The 20,325-nt window shown below is 48.6% G+C and overlaps 2 protein-coding genes and 1 pseudogene across 2 annotated transcripts; 1 reads left to right on the top strand and 2 right to left on the bottom strand.

Moving 5' to 3' along the window:
- Window positions 1-3,371: 3,371 nt before the first annotated feature.
- LOC136519010 (protein ACCELERATED CELL DEATH 6-like) lies at window positions 3,372-5,458 on the top strand. The gene is made up of 2 exons (XM_066512684.1): window positions 3,372-4,067; window positions 4,175-5,458. Exons 1-2 carry the CDS (start codon window positions 3,497-3,499, stop codon window positions 5,245-5,247), a joined length of 1,644 nt encoding a protein of 547 aa, XP_066368781.1. The 5' UTR covers window positions 3,372-3,496; the 3' UTR covers window positions 5,248-5,458.
- Window positions 5,459-7,229: 1,771 nt separating this feature from the next.
- Window positions 7,230-9,875, bottom strand: LOC136538087 (protein NRT1/ PTR FAMILY 2.12-like; annotated as a pseudogene).
- Window positions 9,876-11,918: 2,043 nt separating this feature from the next.
- On the bottom strand, window positions 11,919-14,663 carry LOC136538086 (glycerol-3-phosphate acyltransferase RAM2-like). Its single transcript, XM_066530078.1, has 2 exons — window positions 13,516-14,663; window positions 11,919-13,408 (listed from the first exon to the last, which is right to left on the bottom strand). Exons 1-2 carry the CDS (start codon window positions 14,530-14,532, stop codon window positions 12,887-12,889), a joined length of 1,539 nt encoding a protein of 512 aa, XP_066386175.1. The 5' UTR covers window positions 14,533-14,663; the 3' UTR covers window positions 11,919-12,886.
- Between the last annotated feature and the right edge of the window lie 5,662 nt (window positions 14,664-20,325).

Below are 20,325 nucleotides of genomic sequence, written 5' to 3'. Positions count from 1 at the left end.
TGGCTTTACGAGACAACAGCGGACATCCTACAACTATGGGAGATGGGCTTCGAAAATGGCCTGCAGTTGACAGTTCTATTACCTAGGCATATGCCCAACATGAAGCCTGCCAAGTGTAAACGATGCAGGAGCCGTCCAGCGCACCTTCCGATCTTCTCTGACCTTGCTACAGAGCCCAGATCAATTTCTTCTCCGTCTGATCACGCGCCGCAATGCCAGAATCTGCCTCGTCTTGCAAATTCTTAACCCGCTCCTAAGTGAGCTCTGCTTCTTACTAAGCACCCTCTCCTCCATCTCTCTTCTCGTTGCTCTCTCTAATTGGTGGATGATCCATGGGCAATGTAAGCAATAAGCACTGTATCCTCCTTCCGGAGATGATCCCAATAGCATCAAACAAGCAATAAATGATGCCAATAACATCGAACACTTGGTTAAATCAGCGTTTTGCTCCAAGGGTGGAAACCTTGGCCTTATGTTCCTTCATGGTGAACCGGCCGCATATTTCATTTGCAGCTCGCTCCACATACGAGACTGATTGATCGTCAGGAACCTTTCAGGCCTCCTAAATTCAAGAGTTGGCAATGGAAGGACTTTCCAGGAAGAAGTGAGATCACCTGTGCAAGTCCTGGGTTTAATCAAGGAAGAATTGGGGCTAATGAAGCGTGCGTGCGGGTGGCCAGAAGTTCCATAATGAAGTGGCTCATCCTTAATATGTGTTTGCGGTGTTAGTTATTCATGTAATAAAACAATGTAAAACTTGTGTTTGCTCCGTCCTTATATGATATGGCAGCGCTCCTGCCAATGTTTCAAAAAAAAATGGTGACTCAATAAAGTTTAGTGTGCCCCCTTCATTCCGACGAAGCACTGCCAATGTTACAATTGGCGGACTGAGATGACCTCACTCAAGAGCTAGATTCTAGGCATATTCCATATATCCTAGCTCTGAGTACAAATCTAAACAAGAATTCAAATAGGATTTGCTTTCCTAGCCTAGCGGTAACTCTCTTCCTTTTGTGTGCCTTCCAAGTTCCGAAGGGTCGTCCCTGACGAATATGGCCCCGTTCGTTTCGCTGAAAAAATAAGTTAAACCACTGTTTCGGCTGATTTATTGCGAAAGAAAAATACTGTTCCGGTTGAAAAAACCAGCTAAAAAATACGAATTATAAAACAAGCGAACAAGTTCTATGTTGGCACTTGAGGTGTGCCTTCCCGACGGGATATGATCTCAGATCGGCCGATAGTATCTTCATGTACCTCTTTCGGAAGCCAGCGGTGATGCGTTTTTGGCCCCACCCCGAAGTACTTCGGAAGGTGGCTTCGCGATGCCGCCAACCCACCATTTTGGAAATCCTTTCAAACGAAGCAAGTTGACATTTTGGGTTCCTGCACTCGGGAGATATGGCCCTCCAACAGGGTGGACCTATCTTTATGTCCCAAGCTAGACTCGTTAGTTGGCCGAAATCAATACCAGTCATGTACTAAGAGATTATTGACTTCCTAAAATTTCAAAATTTATCTGACAGAAAATAAGTAGTAAGGGCTTGTTTATTTGGCTTCTACTAACCAAAAGCGAGCAGCTGAAACAAACATCTCAGCTGTTGAGTTGGCTTTTGAAAATCCGGAAAGTTGACTTATGAGAAAATGAACTAAGACCTTGTTCACTTTGTAAAATTTTTTTTTTGAACCTGATGAATAGTACCATTTTCGTCTTATTTGGCAAATATTGTCCAATCGTGGACCAACTAGGCTCAAAAGATTCATCTCGTTATTTCCAACTAAACTGTGTAATTAGTTATTTTTTTACCTACATTTAATACTCCATGCAAGCGGCTAAAAATTGATGTGATGAAGAAAGAGTGAAAAAACTTAGAATTTGGATGGCATCTAAACAAGACCTAAAAGCTGAAAAAACATGTTGAGAGCATTTTTCTTCTGGCTTACCGGACGTCGCCTCCGCAGTCATTGGATGGATGGGATTATAGGTGTAGGTAGAGATGAAAATGGATCGGATACGGACGGATATCACCGATATTACATTTGTTTTCATATTTCTGTCCGGATTCGGATTCGAATACGGATAGTGTCAACTATGTCGGATAGGATACGACTGGATATCGACATCATAAATATGCGATTTGAGTATTCGGATACGGATACGGTATCAGATGTTGGATATTCAGACTCGGATACGGACAGATCTCAACCCCTCTAAACGGATTCGGTTTCGAATACGGTCGGAAAATATCCGTACCGTTTTCATCCCTAGGTGTAGGGGTATTTTTTCCCCGTGGTCTAATTAAAGAGGAGAGTATTGAAAAATAGAAAATGAGAGAAATCCTCGGATCAAAAGAATTCGTATACTCATGATTAGGGATGAAAACGGATTGGATACGAACGGATATCACCGATATTACATTTGTTTTCATATTTCTGTCCGAATTCGGATTCATGTCGGATAGGATACGATTGGATATCGACATCATAAATATGCGATTTGAGTATTCGGATACGGATACAGTATCGGATGTTGGATATCCGGGCTCAGATCGGATACGGACGGATATCACCGATATTACATTTGTTTTCATATTTCTGTCCGGATTCAGATTCATGTCGGATAGGATACGATTGGATATCGACATCATAAATATATGATTTGAGTATTCGGATACGGATACGGTATCGGATGTTGGATATCCGGGCTCGGATACCTCAACCCCTCTAAACGGATTCGGTTTCGAATACGGTCGAAAAATATCCGTACGGTATTCCGTACCGTCATAATTAATGATTAAATTTTAAATGTAGAAATACGCGCATTTTTTTTTTGAAAAGCGTCACTTTGGTTCGAACCCCCGACGGCTGCTTCCCACCCTTGAGAGCTGGCCACTAGACCTCTGGTCCATCCGCAAAATGGGCACGTTTTCAGGGCCTTGTTTAGATGCAAAAAATTTTGCAAAATGGCTACTGTAGTGTTTTCGTTGTTATTTGGTAAATAGTGTCCGATCGTAGTCTAATTAGACTTAAAAGATTCGTCTCGTGGATTTCGTCTAAACTGTGTAATTAATTTTATTTTTTATTTATATTTAATGCTTCATGCATGCGTCCAAAGATTCGATGTGACGGGGAATGTGAAAAATTTTGCAAACTAAACTGGACCCAGGTCAAATATCGAAATTTCTCGTGTAGAGGATGTAGAGTGACTTCAACATTTGTTCGGGTCTGCTGAGTTTGCCAAGATCCGCGAACTACTATACCTGAAGCGGAGAGTACAGATACCAAGCCTTTGTCTTGAGCACTTGAGCTTGCATTCACATGCGCCAGCAGTATTGCAGTACAAGGACGAGAAATGGAATATATGCCAACGTTGCTTTGCCAAGTAAACGATATATACTTGTATATGTACAAAACAGTGTCATGCTGGTCGAAGTCCAAAGTGCAAGCGACGGATCGAACTTAGAACTCCGGGGGGGGGGGGACGGAAGCGAAAGGCGGCATGGATCCCGCCTTGTACAAGGCCGCGACGCAAGGATGCGTGGGGATCCTGAGGAAGCTGGTGGTGAACGACGTCAAGATCCTCAACTCCAAGACGCCGCAGAACAACACGGCGCTCCACCTGGCCGCCTTGCACGGCCACCCCAAGTTCGCCCGCAAGGTCCTCGCCGAGAGCGAGGAGCTGCTCGTCACCCGGAACGACGACGGCGACACCCCGCTGCACCTGGCGGGCAATCTGGCGGTGGCCAGGCTGCTCGTCAGCCTTGCCCTGGAGTGGCCGCAGGACATGAAGAGCCCTCTGATCATGACCAACAAGGCGGGCAACACCGCGCTGCACGAGGCGGTGCAGCAACGCAGGGGCGCCGTGGCGGTGGCTCTGCTGGACGCCGACCCCAACCGCGGCCACGACCTCAACGAGCGGATGGAGTCCCCGCTGCACATGGCCGACCGCGAGGGCCTCGTCCAAGTCGTCCAGAAGATCGTCGACTCCCCCTGGGTCGGCCCGGAGTTCTTTCCCTCCATCTCCCCCAGCGGAACGGCTCTGCACCAGGCCGTGCTAGGCACCCATCACCGTAAACACTGGCAAAACTTTCAAATGCAGAGCACTGCTACATTTCTCTCTTCTCCGGTTCTCCCGTACAGTCGTGCCCGCATCAATAATTGTTCACAAAAATGGCAGGGATCGTGGAGATCCTGCTGGAGAAGAGGCCTGATCTGATCGACCTCACCGACTCCGATGGCAACAACGCCCTGCACTACGCGGCGCAGAAGGACCACCAGAGGGCGGTGGAGATGCTGCTCAAGAAGCGGACGGAGCTGGCCTACAAGCGCAACCACATGAGCTTGTCCCCGCTGCACGTCGCCGCGCAGTACGGCTCGACGGATGCCATCAAGGCGCTGCTCCGGCACTGCCCGGACGTGTCCGAGATGGCGGACATCTATGGCCGCAACGCCTTCCACGCCTCCGTCGTCAACGGCAAGGCGAACGCGCTCAGGTGCCTGCTCCGCCGCGTCCGTCCCGCGGAGCTGCTCAACCGCGCCGACAACAACGGCGACACGCCTCTGCACCTCGCCGCCAAGATGAGCCGCGTCCACTCCGCGCTGATGCTTCTCAATGACAGCCGCGTAGACCCCGGCATCCGCGACAAAGACGACCAGACGGCGCGCAGCCTCGTCGAGGAGAAGCTACACACCGGCGAGACTGATGCCCACGAGATGTACCTCTGGAAGCAGCTGAAGCGCCAGGAGTCCAAGAGGTGCCCCAAGCAGCAGCTGCCACCCGTCACCTTCTCCGGCGACAGCAGGACCTCCAGCCACAAGTACTTCGAGCGCAGCGTCGAGACCTACATCCTCGTGGCCACCCTCATCGCCACCGTCACGTTCGCCGCCACCTTCACCATGCCCGGCGGCTATTACCAGGACAGCGGCATCGCCATCCACGGCCACGACACCGCCTTCAAGATCTTCATCATCTCCAACACCATCGCCATGTGCAGCGCCATTGTTGTTGTCTACTGCTTCATCTGGGCATGGAAAGATCCCATCAAGTTCAAGATTGACCAGCTCCTGTGGGGCCACAGGCTCACTGTGATCGCTGGTCTGGGCATGCTCGTCTCGCTCATGGCATCAGTCTACATCACCGTACCACACAAATCACGGTGGCCCGCCTACGTCGTCATCGCCATCGGCATGAGCACCCCGGCCGTCGTCGTCCTCATGCTCGGCCGGGATGTGATTTTCGTCCCGCTGTAGCTACGTACTACTAATCATCAGTCGTCAACTTCTCCCATCTGCAGGTGCTAGTAATTTGTGTTGTAGAATAAACTTTCTTGATCTCCATCGGACCATATTCAAAATTAGAATTAGAGTAAACCTAATACCCTACTGAAGCTTGAGACAGGTTTGAGACTTTCTTTTGAACCATAACTGCCAAAAATCTTTCAGTGATCTTCAGTTTGTACTCTTATATACACAACAAAACATCCTGACCGACAGTACATCGGCCCACTTCTGGCATGTTCGGCTGGTATTAAAGCCGACTGAAGCTGATTTATTGTGAGAGAAAAATATTATAGATTCTAGCTGATAAGCTGGCTGATAAGTTCAAGCGAACAGGTGATCATGAAGACAAGACAATCTTCAGAGAGATGGCACCGGCAGCCCACTATTTGGGAGGCTCTGAGTCCATACCACGGTATCCCATAGAACCCGAACCGCTTCCGGCTCATTTTAGAGGAAGAGAGCAAAAACAGTTTGGAGAAGGCCTTCAAATATAAATAAGCACGCGTGTCCTGAACAAGTATCAAAATTTCTCGTGTGCCTTGCCGGCGGGCCGCGGCCATCGGGCTGCAACATGTTGTCACCGTTTCCGGTGCTTCTCATGCCTTCACTCCGGCCACCGAGCCCACGACTGCGGCCGCGGTCGCAGCGCGTGTCGTCACTCATGTTGGCAGGATACAAACCGGGAACTCACCACGCGCTGAGCATCGAGCAGCCCCTCTGCAGTCCGCACCCGCAACCAGAGTTACTCACGTCCAAGGGGCTCGCTTGGCCATGTTTGCTGCCAACCTTTCGTCAAACGAGATTTTTTAAACTGGGGTGGGAATGAGGAGTGACGGAGCGCTTAAACCCCAAAAATGATAGTTTTTTTCCTCATTTGCCACATTCGCATAGTTGTGAAAATCTGTGATTGTCATATGGTTTTATGTCTTCACGAGTCACGACCTTAACTAAGGGGTTTGATTCTAAGATCCTAGTGAGCAGAATCTATGGCCCTGGCTGATAGTTTCTATGGCTGATAAGCCGGTTGATGCTGTTTTGTTGTGAGAGAAAAATACTATACCATGGCTGATAAACAGTTCAAACGAAAAGAGCATATGTTTCTACATTCTTTTTACAATCTTACCTAAAGTCATTTGAATCTACGATTATGATAACCATGAGTATTAGGATACTACCGGAGATGCATGGTCTAACATATTTGATGTGTCTCCTTATGAATGATTCCAAATATACTGTGAGCACAGAGGGGCAGCGGAAGCATCAAAATTAGCAAGCAAATTACTCATAAGCATTTCACCGAACACCTTATACGCATACTAGAAAACAGTCCCATAGGATTAATTCTTCGAACATGGTACTGCCCAAACTTCACAGTAAGGAATATACTTGCAAAAATCAGCTCATTAACACATCAATCCCCATCATGAACATATCAAAGAACACATGTATGTCTCATGCCAATTCAACATACACCATGAACTTGGACAAAATGGCACCAATAGCAAGCAAGATAGGAACCAATCAACAAGTATGGCAATATAAATATCGAATCACAAATAGACACTAAGATTTATGTGAAAACCCCTTGCGGAAAAAAAACACAGATGGCGATGAGCAAAAAATCCACTATGAAAATAGAAGAAGTGGGAGCCAACAAGGTTGGGGGAGGCTCCAAATCCCCTCTGAGTTCACTCTCTAATGGATGGGCTTAATAGATCAAAGCCTCACCCCTCAAATCTCCTCTCTCCCTCTCAACCCCAACCAAAAGGGAAGAACAAGCACATACAGAGAAGGGGAGCTCGGGCTCCCTATTGGGCTGGTTTGCCCACCTTACAAAAGTGCCCTCAAAGTTGAAGAATGTTACAAATGAGCCCCTAGATACCTAACAAAAATATAAGGTAATATAGTTGGTCAAATGAGCCTCGAGATAGTGTTAATGGGAGCTGCAACATCAAATATACAAAGAATGAAATAGAGCTTGCTCCTTTATTTGAAGGGGATATACATGCTACATGCCTGCACAGGCATCTAGTTACTACGTTTTTAGTATCGCAGCCTCACTATCGCTTGTGCCAGCACTGTCAGTCTGTCACATGGAAGTTGAGGTCCAGGAGAGTCAGCAGGCTGCTCGCCCTTGTACCGATATAAGTGCGAGCATATGAGGAAGTAGATGAAGTTGACCGCGCCGAGCATGGCCATGGCGTAGTAGAAGTAGTCCAGTCTCCCGGCATTGATGTCATCGCTGACCCAGCCCGCGGACCCGCCGTGCCGCCTCGTCCTCGCGTTCACGATGTTGACCACCAGGGTGGCCAGGTAGCTGCTGGCGCCCTGCGCGCAGTAGAACGGCGTGTTGGCCAGCGTGCGCATCTGGTCCGGGAACTGCGTGTTGTAGAACTCCATCTGACCGATCATGGTGAACGCGGCCGACACGCCCATCAGGGCGAGCTGCGGCGCGAGGAAGAACACGGACAGCGGGGACATGCCGTCGCCGTGGCCCAGCGCGGAGCTCCTCCGCCTGCGCTCCACGACGGCCGCGAGCACGAACGCCAGCGAGCCGACCACCTGACCTGCGCCCTGCCTCTGGAGCAAAGTGATGCCGCCGCTACCTCCCGCTCTCGCCTTGGTGAGAAGCTACGCGGCGCAGACGATGAGCAGGTCGTAGACGGGCACGAAGAGCGCCGCGGCGAGGTAGAACACGGCGATGATCGACACCGCCGGAATGGTGAAGCGCCTGCCCATGTGGGGGTCCATGGTCACGGACTGGATGTACGTGTAGTTGATCATCTCCGTCATCAAGATGAACCACACCATACCGGAGACCCACACGGGGACGATCTTCACGAGGCACTTCACCTCCTCCACCTGCTGCACGCTGCATAGGTTCCACGGCCTCGTCGGCCCGCAACTCGTCGGCGTCGGTCACGATGGCCGCCTTGTTCAGAAAGCTGAGCTGCAACGTGAGAGGGAGCCTGAGGACGCTGCCGGGACCGTCCCCAGTCGCGGCCGGATCAGGGTGGTTGTGCTTGTACAGCACCTCCTCCTGCCGCTGAGCGTCATCGGGGTGCGGCAGCCGGAGCCTCCACTTGCGGCACGACGCGACGGCGACCCGCGCGACGCTCGTGAATATGCTGCCCTCGGGCTGCACGTAGACGTAGACCGCGGTGCCGGCGAGGAACACGACGAAGGCAACGAGCGTGTGCGCCGTGGGGATGGCGAAGCCGAGGCCCCAGCTCACCTTGTCCTGGACGTACACGATGGCCGTGAGCACCAGGAACGTGGACACCATCGCGATGGCGTAGTACCAGTTGAAGTAGCGCGTGAGCCCGGCCTTTTGCCGCTCGTTGGTCACGTCGAACTGGTCCGCGCCGAAGGGCAGGGCGGTCGGGTTCGTGCCGCCCGCGGACACCACGAGCAGGCCCATTCCGACGTAGAGCACGGCGCGGTGGAGGCCCCACGGGCCGACGCACGTGCCGGCTTGCTGGGCTACGGCGCTGCACGACGGCGGTTTGAGCTGACGGATTGTCGCCGACAGGGTGATGACCACCATTTCCTGTATGATATCCAGTGGTCAGCCACTCAGTGAGACCATTTTTCCGCAAAAAAAAAAAAGAAAAGAAAACTCAGAGAGACCATTTGTACAAGCGACACATGTCTGGTATTTTTCCTTAGTCCGAAACAAGTGTCATTTGGGTTTGCAAAATCTTTGCCCATGGGTGTGGAGACAACAGCTAATAAGTGTCCTATGATGGATAATGAATGACATGGGGTTTGGTAATAACTCACGATAACCCCGAAAACAGATCCGAAGAGCATGGTTCTGAATCTGCCCCAGAAGGTGTCGGCGACGAAGGCTCCAACAACAGGCGCGAAGCTGGACATGCCAGAATAGATGTTGTTCACGTTTGTTGCGGCATTTGGCTTCATGTTATAGCGGCTCATCAAGTAACTCGTGAGGGGCGTAGAGAAGGAGCTGGTCGCCATAGTAGCTGCCGCGAAGAAACCTGCATCACAAGATTGAAAGCAATGGGTGAGATGAGACTCATTCATCTAGCGGTCGTTTCTGTTTCTTTGTGGAAAATCAATCTACATTGTGTGGAGATCGCACTCCCCCATGCCGGCCGAGAGAGATGAGACAACACAACCAGAGCGGTTTTGAGACATTTTTTTCAGCGAAGAATGTGAATCTTTTTAAGTACTTCAAAAGCAGAATTTACTTTTCAAACACTTCCTAGCCCTTTAGTAGTGGGGATTCGATGCAAGAACCTGATATGATGCTTGAAACCGTTGAAAAAATAGCAAAACTAAACAGTTGAAGAATATGCATATGCATGAAGCTAAAAGATGCCGTGAGGCGTGAGAGACCGATGATGAAGGCGATGGCTCTCCATCCTCTATGCCTGCGATGGCGTCCCCCCTCGCCGGCAGCCTCTTCTCCCAAGAGGCTCAGCGTTGCCGTGGGCCGGCTTGAGGCCATGGATACTTCTGGCCGTCTACCCGTGCACATCTGTATCAACTGCGCTGCTCTTCTTGTTGAAGGAGGCAACAATGGCTGGCCTGCGATCGAACTTCCGATAGGATGGCGTTCACTGTGCAACGGATGGGAGAGGAGGAAGGATGGATGGATTGATGAAGGGGGTGTGGTGTTGCACACCAGTATTTGTACCGGCCTGCCCAGAGAAAATTAATCTCTGGCTTGTCTCTTCAGTCCTCGCGCCATGGTTATTATTTGAACCATGGCGCCTACTTTCTTGTATCTTCATTTCTTTATATTTTCAGGACAAAGTAGTCTGGTGACAATTGTCTTGGCTCTACTTTCTTGTTGTACTCGTTTCTTTTTTATATTTCTCAAGATTTTGGATTACTTTCATTCTTTCTTCCTCGAGCAAGTCTTTGCTTTATTTGGCGAGCTGCGGCACTTGCGCGGGGAGCTGGAAGCTTCCCAGAAGGCAAAAGAGGAGCTGCGCCAGGGTCTGATCAACGCCAACTGCTTAGGTGACAATGACATGGTTCAAATAATAACATGCCAATGTCGAAAAGATGGATATATGGATGCATAACCATGCTAGAGTATGACATTCCAATCTTCTTATAAACTAAACAATGGCATTCCCATCTCGCCCTACAATCGGGTCACCTAAAAAGGCACGATTCGTCCTGCCGCACCCGCAAGTGGAGGACAGGAAAGTAGGCAATGGAACATACTCTGCTGCTTCGTCTCGCGCACCTGGCCGCTGTTTCACGTCTCTCGTGCGGACAGCATGCATTATATAGGGTAAAGTACACTTTCTAACCTCCAACTTGCACTGAAGTTCGATTTTCAATCTTCCACTATAAAACTGGATAACAAACACCCTCCAACTATCAAAACCGGACAAGCTGTTTCAAAAGCGGTTTTCTATTTTCGGGAGACGCCGAAATTTTATATTATTTTTTTTGAGCCTCTTAACGACTTCAAATGAAAAACTCAAAACTACAAAGTTGTAGATCTCATTGAGATCTACAACTTTAGTATAAAAAGTATCTTCATTTGACTCCATACAAAAAATATATTATTTTTCTAATGCAGCAAGCGCTATTATGATGCTGAAATTTTATAGTATTTTTGAGCAACTTAACGTCCTCAAATTAAAAAACTTAAAACTAGAAAGTTGTATATATCATCGAGATCTATAATTTTTATATAAAAATCATCTTCATCCAACGTCGTATTGAAGAGTTATGATTTTTCGAAAGTTGTTTTGTCGCGTGAGAAAACTCAACTTTCGAAAGGCGGTGTATATGCATTGGGAGTAGGTGCTACAAGTCAGACGATGATGGACATCCGATGACAATGGCAGGCGACAAGGGACAAGCTAGGTTAGGAAAGGACGAAGTTGGAGGACTGAGTAGCAAGGCGACACTCACCAGGTGCGGGTGGCAGAAGTGGTGGCGACGTTCGGCAGTTGTAGAGGTGTTGGCACTAGCCGTGGGGATGAGAAGAGCGCCAATCGCTGGGAAGCGGTCAGAGATAGAAGAAAGACGCGGGGTGTTGGAATTAAATTCCTCCAACTAGGTGCATGCCATTGTAACAGGATCCCAAAGTGATGATAGGTAGAGTAGGCGGTCACATATGCACACGTGAAAGTTTGGCGAGTTGGAGGATATCGAGTTGCTATGGGGTGTTTGGATTCAAAGACTAAGAATTAGCGAATCGCATACTAATAGACTAAACATGGACTAATCAGGGGTTTATAAGAGCTAATGGAGGCAAATTACCCATCGACCCCTCCTTAATTAGCTCTTATTAGCTAAGGATTAGCCTTCCTTTTTTATATCAAAACCTACAGACTAAAATTTACCTAATGCTACAACACTATGCATAATGCCTTCGTGTACTCGGGATGCGAACCAAACAAATCGAAATAACTTTGGTTTGTGGGGGGACAATTTCGAACGGTGCCGTCATGCAAACCAAACAAGCCAACTGTCGGTTAGAGTAACCACAATGTATTTGGACCAAGTAGTCCATATGAGTGGGATGACAGTGGTCTATAACTATTTCTATCTCTACAATGTAGCATGATCAAAATGAACTATTTATGTGAACCCTCCAGCAAAAAACACTAGACCACAGTCTAACATTACACAAGGGAGAGAGAAGATAGAGAAAAAGTAACATTGTTCTATTCTTATAGGTGGTCTATAAGCATATAGGTAACCGCTGCTATATACCGCTCTATGGACTAGTTACACAATGTATCAGACCTGAGCATTTTGCGGGTCGGCCCGAGCAAAAAAAAAAAGCTCGGTAATTTCTTGCTAAAATAATCCTGACCATGACCGTCCCATTGGACAAGTCATACCTGTTTTTCCGGGCCGGGCTCAGGCGGCCCAGGCCTAGACGGACCGCCCACGCATTTTATAGTGTAAAAACAGCTAAAATAAATATTTCAGGCTGAGCTTAGGCTGAGAAAATTTTCTCTTGGACAGCAAGATGTGTGTCCAGATCCTGTCCACTAATGTCCATACACAGGCCAAAACCCAACGGGCTCAGGCTGGACTCTGTCCATACACAGGCCGTCATCTTTTTCAGCAGCGAAAAGTTTTATCCCATTTCAACCTCGAGATGTTGCTAATCATGAATACAATAGAACGGCGTATGACTAATGGACTTAAAAAAACATATAAAAACATATTTTCCTTTGGAGAAAACTATCTAGTGCCTTCCTAAGTTCGTAGAACGAGTTAGGGTAATAAGAAACCAATAGATTCCGCGTCTGGAAAACATGAGTGTTCTGGATCCAGTAGTATGCTTACTTTTATTCGAGCACAATACATCTAATCTACATACCTTAATTAATAGGTTTTGATTTGACGTTTTAAATAAAAAAAGCATAGCCTTTTACCTTAATTGATTTGACGTTTTATATGTTGAAACTTCAAAACTTTCTTTTTAAAAAACAGCTTCAAACCTTATTAGTTGAAAACAGCTCCCTTCTGTTATAAAAAAAGAAAAAAAATAATAATTACAGACGCACGTATCTAGTGGGTGTGTAAAACATGTAGCACGGAAGCCCGCATACTTATTGGCCTTTTAATCAGAGGCCCGTTAGGCTTCCACAACACGTAGCTAGCAGCCCATGACCTTCTTCTTGTCAATGTTGGGCTTGGACACGACGGTGACGTCGTTGCCGGCCAGCGCCTTGTACTTGTCCTTCCGGGTGAAGTTGGTGCACTCGTAGGACAGCGTGGACGCGATGAGGCGCTGGATGTAGTTGGCCACCTCGTGGCTGCTCTTGCCGCCGCCATTGCAGGTGAGCTCGGCTGGGAGCTTGTTGAGGAACGTGACCACGTACCCGGGGCTCGGGTTCATGAAGAAGTAGAAGGGGTCCAGCCCCTTCCACCCTCGCGCCGTCGTCCCGTGGAACATGCTCATCTGGTTCTCCATCGCCACCGGCACGATCTCGTCCGTCAGCTCCGCGAACAGCGCCGAGAAACGGAGCAGGAACGGCTCGCGGCACGTCGTCCCCTCGGGGCAGATCACCAGGTCGCCCTCGGTCAGGAGGCGCCGGATCATGGCCGCGTCGGCGGCGCGATCTCGGGTCAGTCGCACCGTGCGGATAGGCGACAGAATTTCCGACAGCCGCGAGACCTGTTGAGAAATCAACATCATAATATCGGTCAGTGTTGGTTGATCAGTGGATAGATTATTTGATGTGATTTGCATGACATGCGGCATCGAAGTCACATGACAAGTACCGAGTAGGTGACGGCGGTGATGGGGCGGCCCAGGGCGGTGGAGAGGAAGATGGGGTCGAGGAGGGTGCGGTGGGAGCAGATGAAGAGCACGCCGGTCTGGCCCGTCTCGCGGCTGGCCGGCGGCGGAGGGTTGCCCCTGATGGTGACGCGGACGCCGAGGGCGCGGAACGCGTGGTACACCATGCGCATCGGCAGGAGCGCGCCCGCGGCGATGCGCAGGCACGCGAGCAGGAACCCGATGGGGATCCAGAGCACGGTGAGCAGCGCGAGCGCCGGGGACGGCTTCTGGACGAGCCGCCCGTCGTGGAAGACCACCGGCTTCGGCAGGTTCTCGCGTGGCACGGGCTTCAGCTTGGGCGTCGCCGGCACGACGTAGCCCTCCTTGCACAGCCTCATGAACGGGTAGTCCGTCTTCCTGTCGCCGAGGCCGACCTCGGGCGCGACGTCGTCGCCGAACACCTTCCGCAGCGCGTCCGCCTTCTGCTCGCCGACCAGGACGCCGGGGGAGCGCACCAGCCCCGTGGCGCGGCCTCCCCACACGACGAGCTCCGTGCCAATGACGACGTCCGTGCCGATGTACTCCTTGAGGAACGCCTCCACCATGACCCGCGGGTTCGCGGTGAGCACGCACCGGCGGCCGCACGCCGAGAACACGCGCCACGACTCCGGGTGCAGGTCGGCGCAGTAGAACTTGGGCAGCACCGCCCGCGCCACGGCCTCGATGTCGGCCACCCTGGCCCCGGCCATGGACGCGAAGATGAGCACCTGGATGCCCGCCGGTTCGGACACGAAGTAGTAGAGGAGCCCCGCGAGCGGGGCCAGCGCGATGAGCAGCAGCAGGCGCAGCACGCCGCCGGTCTCGAACGCCATGTGCGCGAAGTACGGGAAGGAGCTCCGGCCGCACAGCAGCGTGCCGTCCAGGTCCGCCACTACCGTGTCGCCGGCGCGGTCGTTGGACGAGCACTTCTCCACCGTCGGGAACGGCGAGGCAGCCATCACCGTCGTCGCCTCCCTCATGATCTCCGAGCCCTCCGGAGCTAGCTACTAGCTAGCAGCTGCTACGCACGCACCAGAAAGCACCAAGCGTACTACGGTACACCGCTCCCCCGGCCCTTTGGTACGCTTTCTGGTGTGTTTTGCATGCGGACCTTGAGCTTTTCCCTGGCTGCTTTATATAGACGAAGCGAGCTGCAAAACGCGAAGGACAAAATTCAAAAGGACGTGTATAGAAGAAACCGAGGAAAGGGACGCACAAAGCGAACGGGCATATTACGTCGATGGGAATTGTGAAGGTTTTCCAAGGCTCCAAGGAGGGTTTCTTAGGAACCACCGGTGGCGTTGTTTTACATGGGTGTAGAGCATCGGCAGGGTCGCCATGGAGTGAAATTTTGCTGTCTTTCGTTGAAGGCGACTTGTTATGGTTTGTTTGGTTTGGTGGTGTACTGCAATTAAGTAACGGTAATAGCTCCCAATATCATTTCGAGGTCGTTCTTACAGGTACTGCTGCTAGTAGACTATAGTACTATTCTCCTAGGAGTAGTTGCCAACCGGCGTTGGCATGCTTTGCAGTTTATTGCAATTATCAATCTGAAGACACTTTTTTTAAGGTTGGTCATCTTTTACGGTAGATGTTACAAGACGGTTGTGTGTCTCATAACAAATATTGTTAATGATTGTACTGAAATCTTTAATGCATTAATAATATGATTTGACAACAATAACAGTATCTCGCAAGTCACATACTATTATTAATTAATCAAGAGGGTGACGAGATGTGGGCCGATAATCGATCTTCTATGGATTATCATCTTAGTACAACAGTGCTAAAACACACCACGTCCCCAAGAAGATCCATACATTACTAGATTAATCGAAAAAGGAAAAAAAACTAACCGTTGGATTTTATGATTATCTAACCGTCTAGATTAACCTAAAGGGACCACGAGAAATTAATAGGATATAATCCATGCCACACGATTTCATCCATCCTAATCAATCCATTAATTCAAGAGCTGTTTATAATTATTGCTTAACTAGAAAAGATCAGAGGAAAATGAAACGTTAAGGACATGAATGAGATCAAAGCGAGCTTCTCAACTTGACACGGATGCTCATATTTTTCTATATTTATTTCAGGATTTAACAACGTTGTTCTTTCAATGATAGATGACGTGTCCCTCGACGTGATGTACCTGCAGTGACTTCGTTAATCTCGAGATATGTCGGCCCAATCTCTGTCTCGTGGAGAGAAATGTCTATGGAGTGATTACATGCATGCACAAAATAAACCGTTTGAGAAGAGACTCAAAAGGTAAAAAGGTAAACAGCTTTCAACTAGGGGAGGCTTGTGTCCATTAACTCGGTGCTTAGTAGTTTGCCTCATATATAAAGTCTTTTTCGCCGTTTCAAGGGTTGTATGTGAAAAATTGGATTACGTTCGTTCTTGGTATTATTTGCGAAGAGATAACCAAAAGAAAATGTATCACATCACAAAATAAATAAACAAGTGACACCTTCAACATGTCTTATTTTTTCCTATATTCTCTCGTCATCCGCTTATCCATTTTTTCCAACCACTGTAAAACCCGTATAAGAAAATATGGATTCTTGGAGGAACATTAATCTTCTACATCCTATAGGTAAGTAAATATGCCATGTCACTCTGAAACGTACAACAGCATATAGAGATGGTGCAAAAATTAAAGCGAGATTTCCTCTGTTTTGGAACCTTAAAATTAAAAATGGTCCAAATTTTGTCCTGTTTTCAATTAAAAAAAAAGAAATCCTTTGTCTAACAAGACTTGCCCGCGCATGTCACAAGCTGTATTTTCGGGCCCCCGCTGAGGAGAAACACCCTTGGTGAAAGCCTGAATGGTGGTGACCTATCACAACTACACACCCTAGCCGCCATCTCCTTTGGCTGCACTGAATTTGCAACTTTGCATGACGAGCGTGCCATCACCCATCAGAGTTTGCTCTCATCCACTTATTAGTTATTACCATTTGGTCGGCGCCATGAACGTGTCACCCGGGCCTGCGGCACCGTACTGTCTCCTCTCTGGGCTCAACAAGCTCAGAGAGGTGCCGTGTGTGACCATGGCAGCATGCATGGCACTAAGGCCTCCTCCCAGCAGAGCCGTATTCGTCGCGTACCACCACAGCCATAGCCCTGCATACAAGAATTGCTCGCGGGCGAGCTACTCCTGACCTGCCCCACGGACGGAGGACTGTTACCCACCCTTAATCCAAGTAGTTAGATTGTTAGAAATGTCCTTTGATAAATATTTGAACATTCGCTACATTTAAAAATATTACTATAACAATTTTATTTGTAGCATGGTCTATAAACAGACATGAATAGTTAGCTTGCACATCTTCTTTTTTCAAATCACAGTATGGATGCAAAGCACTTCATACATGTATGCACACTCACCCTACTTGACGCAATTGCACACGTACTACTTCTACGAGCATTTCCAAAAGTCCGTCTCAAGATTGATAAAGTCATCATAGACGTTTCGTCGTTGAGGGACACGTCTGCTACCACTAAAAAATTAATGTCGTTCAAACTTAAAATAAATTCAAGAAAATATGAGCATCATCGTCAAGTCATGGACTTAGAGCTAGATAAACATGTTCTACCACAAAAAATCTAATCCGTTGAGCTACGCTAAGTTTACTAGCTTGTATCTTCCGCCTCTTCTCTCTATCCTTTTCACTGTACAGGTTGTCACCTGCCTGCTCCTCATGCCTCTTCCTCACAATCTCTTAGCATCATTTAAGGTTAGAGGAAATCTTGATAAGGAAACTTTCAACAAGGACAGCTCAACTAACCCATATAAATTCAGCTTAGTATATTATTTACACTTGTCTATCAACTCGTGCTTCCACATGAGCTATATTTTTAGGAGACAAAATCATTAGAGGTCAACATGTAATAACTACAAGTAATACGACTTAGAGTAATTTAGTGTTTGTTCTCTTTGTTCATTTTCTAACGTACTAGGCATACAGATTCCTCTAATCTCTGCCCCGTTGTGATAAAGTTATCGATTACTGGTCGGTGTTTCGAGTTGCCACCGACTAGTAAATTTCTAATATTACGCGTCTGACTCGGATGATGTGCTAAGAGGACACGAGGTTTATACTGGTTCGGGCAGAATGTCCCAACGTCCAGTTCGTTGCTGCTGCTCGTGTTACTAGCACTTAAAGTTCGTAGTAGGGGTTACAAACGGTCGAGAGAGGGACATGTCCCAAATCTTCGGAGAGAGAAGCGAATGGGTGCCGAGAGCTCGGTCGCTTCTCGGCTGTGTGCATGTGTGTTCTGATTGGTTCGGGGTTCGATGGGTTCGAGAGTCTCCTTCATGGGACGCCCTGCTTTCTCTTTTATAGGCCAAGGGAAAGCACGGGTTATAGTGAAGGGAAAAGAGGATAATGAGAAGGAGAAGAAGTCCTCCAAGATCGTCGGGTCCTCCTTTTTCTTCACGCGAGTCCTGCCAACCCTGTAGACGTCAACAGGGACAACTCCACGTCGCGGCCCTATCCGTCACTGGCACCATGCGCAGGCGTCGTCTCTCGATCGTGGCACTCCACTCCGTCCTAGCGAACGTCGTGGTGAACTAACACGCCTGTCAGTGGTCATACAAGGGTTAGGCAGAACAACACCGGTACGCCCGATGTTGTTCCTGATGTGAATCCTCAGGTATGGCCTGTTGAAAGGTCCTAATATGGCTAGAGGGGGGTGAATAGCCTATTTAAAAATCTACAAATCAACTAGAGCAATTTGATTAGTATGACAAATAGCGAAATGCAAACTTGCTCTAGCTCTACAAGGGTTGCAAGTCACCTATCCAACAATTCTAGTAGCAATGATTACTAGGCACACAACTTGCAAAGTTACTACTCACTAAGAGCTCTCAATCTTGCTACTCTAAAGAGTTCTACTAGATGAACTTAAAATAACAAAGCAAGCTCTCAAATCTAATTACACTAAAGAGCTTGCCACAACTAGTTTGCAAGAATATAAATGAGTGAGTAGGGTGATTATACCGCCGTGTAGAAGGATGAACCAATCATAAGATTAAGATGAAATCAATCACCGGGAGAATACCAAAGGGCAAGAGACAACCGATTTTCTCTTGAGGTTCACGTGCTTGCCAACACGCTACGTCCCCGTTGTGTTGACCAACACTTGGTGGTTTGGCGGCTAAGAGGTGTTTCACAAACCTCGTCCACATGATTGGACACCACAAGAACCTACCCACAAGTGAGGTAACTCAATGACACAAGCAATTTACTAGAGTTACCTTTTGGCACTCCGCCGAGAAAGGTATAACTCCCCTCACAATCACCGAAGACGGCCATGAACAATCATCAACTCGTGCCGATCTTCTACCGCTGCATCGAGCCGTCTAGGTGGTGGCAACCACCAAGAGTAACAAGCGAAATCCATAGCGCAACACGAATACCAAGTGCCTCTAGATGCAATCACTCAAGCAATGCACTTGGATTCTCTCCCAATCTCACAAAGATAATGGATCAATGATGGAGATGAGTGGGAGGGCTTTGGCTAAGCTCACAAGGTTGCTATGTCAATGAAAAATGTGCAAATGAGTGAGCTAGAACTGGCCATGGGGCTTAAATAGAAGCCCCCACGAGATAGAGTTGTTGTACCCCTTCATTGGGTACTGATCGGGGTGACCAGACGCTCCGGTCCAGTTGACTGGACGCTGGAACCAGCGTCCAGTCACCCAATGTAAGCCACGTGTCATTCTGAGTTAAACCTGAGCTGCCAGATCTCAACGGCTATTAACTGACCGGACGCTCCGGCAAAAGTGACCGGACGCTCAAACCCCAGTGTCCGGTCATTTCCAGTAAGCTCCTAAAACTATCTTTTGCCGACCAGACACGTCCGGTCATGCTTGACCGGACATAGACCAACGTCCGGTGCTTAACCCTAGTCACTGTGCCATCCGACAACACGACCGGACGCAACCCTTCAGCGTCTAGTCGCTGGGTGATCCAGCGTCCGGTCAGTTGACCGACGCCAGCATCTTTGCGACCAACTCCATTTTACTTCAAACTTCTTCACCCTTGCTCATGTGTGCCAACCACCAAGTGTATCACCTTGTGCACATGTGTTAGCATATTTTCACAAATATTTTCAAGGGTGTTAGCACTCCACTAGATCCTAAATGCATATGCAATGAATTAGAGCATCTAGTGGCACATTGAAAACCATATTTTGATATGAGTTTCACTCCTCTTAATAGTACGGCTATCTATCCTAAATGTGATCACACTCACTAAGTGTCTTGATCACTAAAATAAAATGGCTCCTACATTTTATACCTTTGTCTTGAGCCTTTTGTTTTTCTCCTTCTTCTTTTCCAAGTTCAAGCATTTGATCATCACCAATGTCATGATCTTCGTCATTGCTTAATCACTTAGAGTAGTGCTACCTATCTCATGATCATCTTGATAAACTAGGTTAGCACTTAGGGTTTCATCAATTAACCAAAATCAAACTAGAGCTTTCACCTGTCACGGCCACAGGTTATATCGGGGCGTGTCGGTCACCTCCCTGGTGTCAGAGCTTTGACCCTAGCCCATTCGCTTAGACCTAGAGTGGTTGGCGATGGTATGGGTCTCCATCGAGCGAGATAGATCCCCTGGCCTCAGGGTCGGTCGAGGCGGAGGCCCTGCCAAGAGGCCGGGCGAGGCGGAGCGCAAACCCAAGGGTCGGGCGAGACAGAGCCTGCCCCAGAGGTCGGGTGAGGTGGAGCCCGCCCTCAGAGGCCGACCAAGGCA

The sequence above is a fragment of the Miscanthus floridulus genome, chromosome 2 (genome assembly GCF_019320115.1).
Source record: "Miscanthus floridulus cultivar M001 chromosome 2, ASM1932011v1, whole genome shotgun sequence".
Lineage (NCBI taxonomy): Eukaryota > Viridiplantae > Streptophyta > Magnoliopsida > Poales > Poaceae > Miscanthus > Miscanthus floridulus.
The sequence above is the reverse complement of the archived record's forward strand: the minus strand, read 5'-3'. Positions and strand labels throughout refer to the sequence as shown.

Bases quoted from the DNA above. Each gene is read 5' to 3' on its own strand.
- LOC136519010 (XM_066512684.1), top strand. From the start codon at position 3,497: ATGGATCCCGCCTTGTACAAGGCCGCGACGCAAGGATGCGTGGGGATC. The intron at 4,068-4,174 runs GTAAACACTGGC...CAAAAATGGCAG, and splicing joins CGTGCTAGGCACCCATCACC to GGATCGTGGAGATCCTGCTG.
- LOC136538086 (XM_066530078.1), bottom strand. From the start codon at position 14,532: ATGAGGGAGGCGACGACGGTGATGGCTGCCTCGCCGTTCCCGACGGTG. The intron at 13,409-13,515 runs GTACTTGTCATG...ATTTCTCAACAG, and splicing joins TCACCGCCGTCACCTACTCG to GTCTCGCGGCTGTCGGAAAT.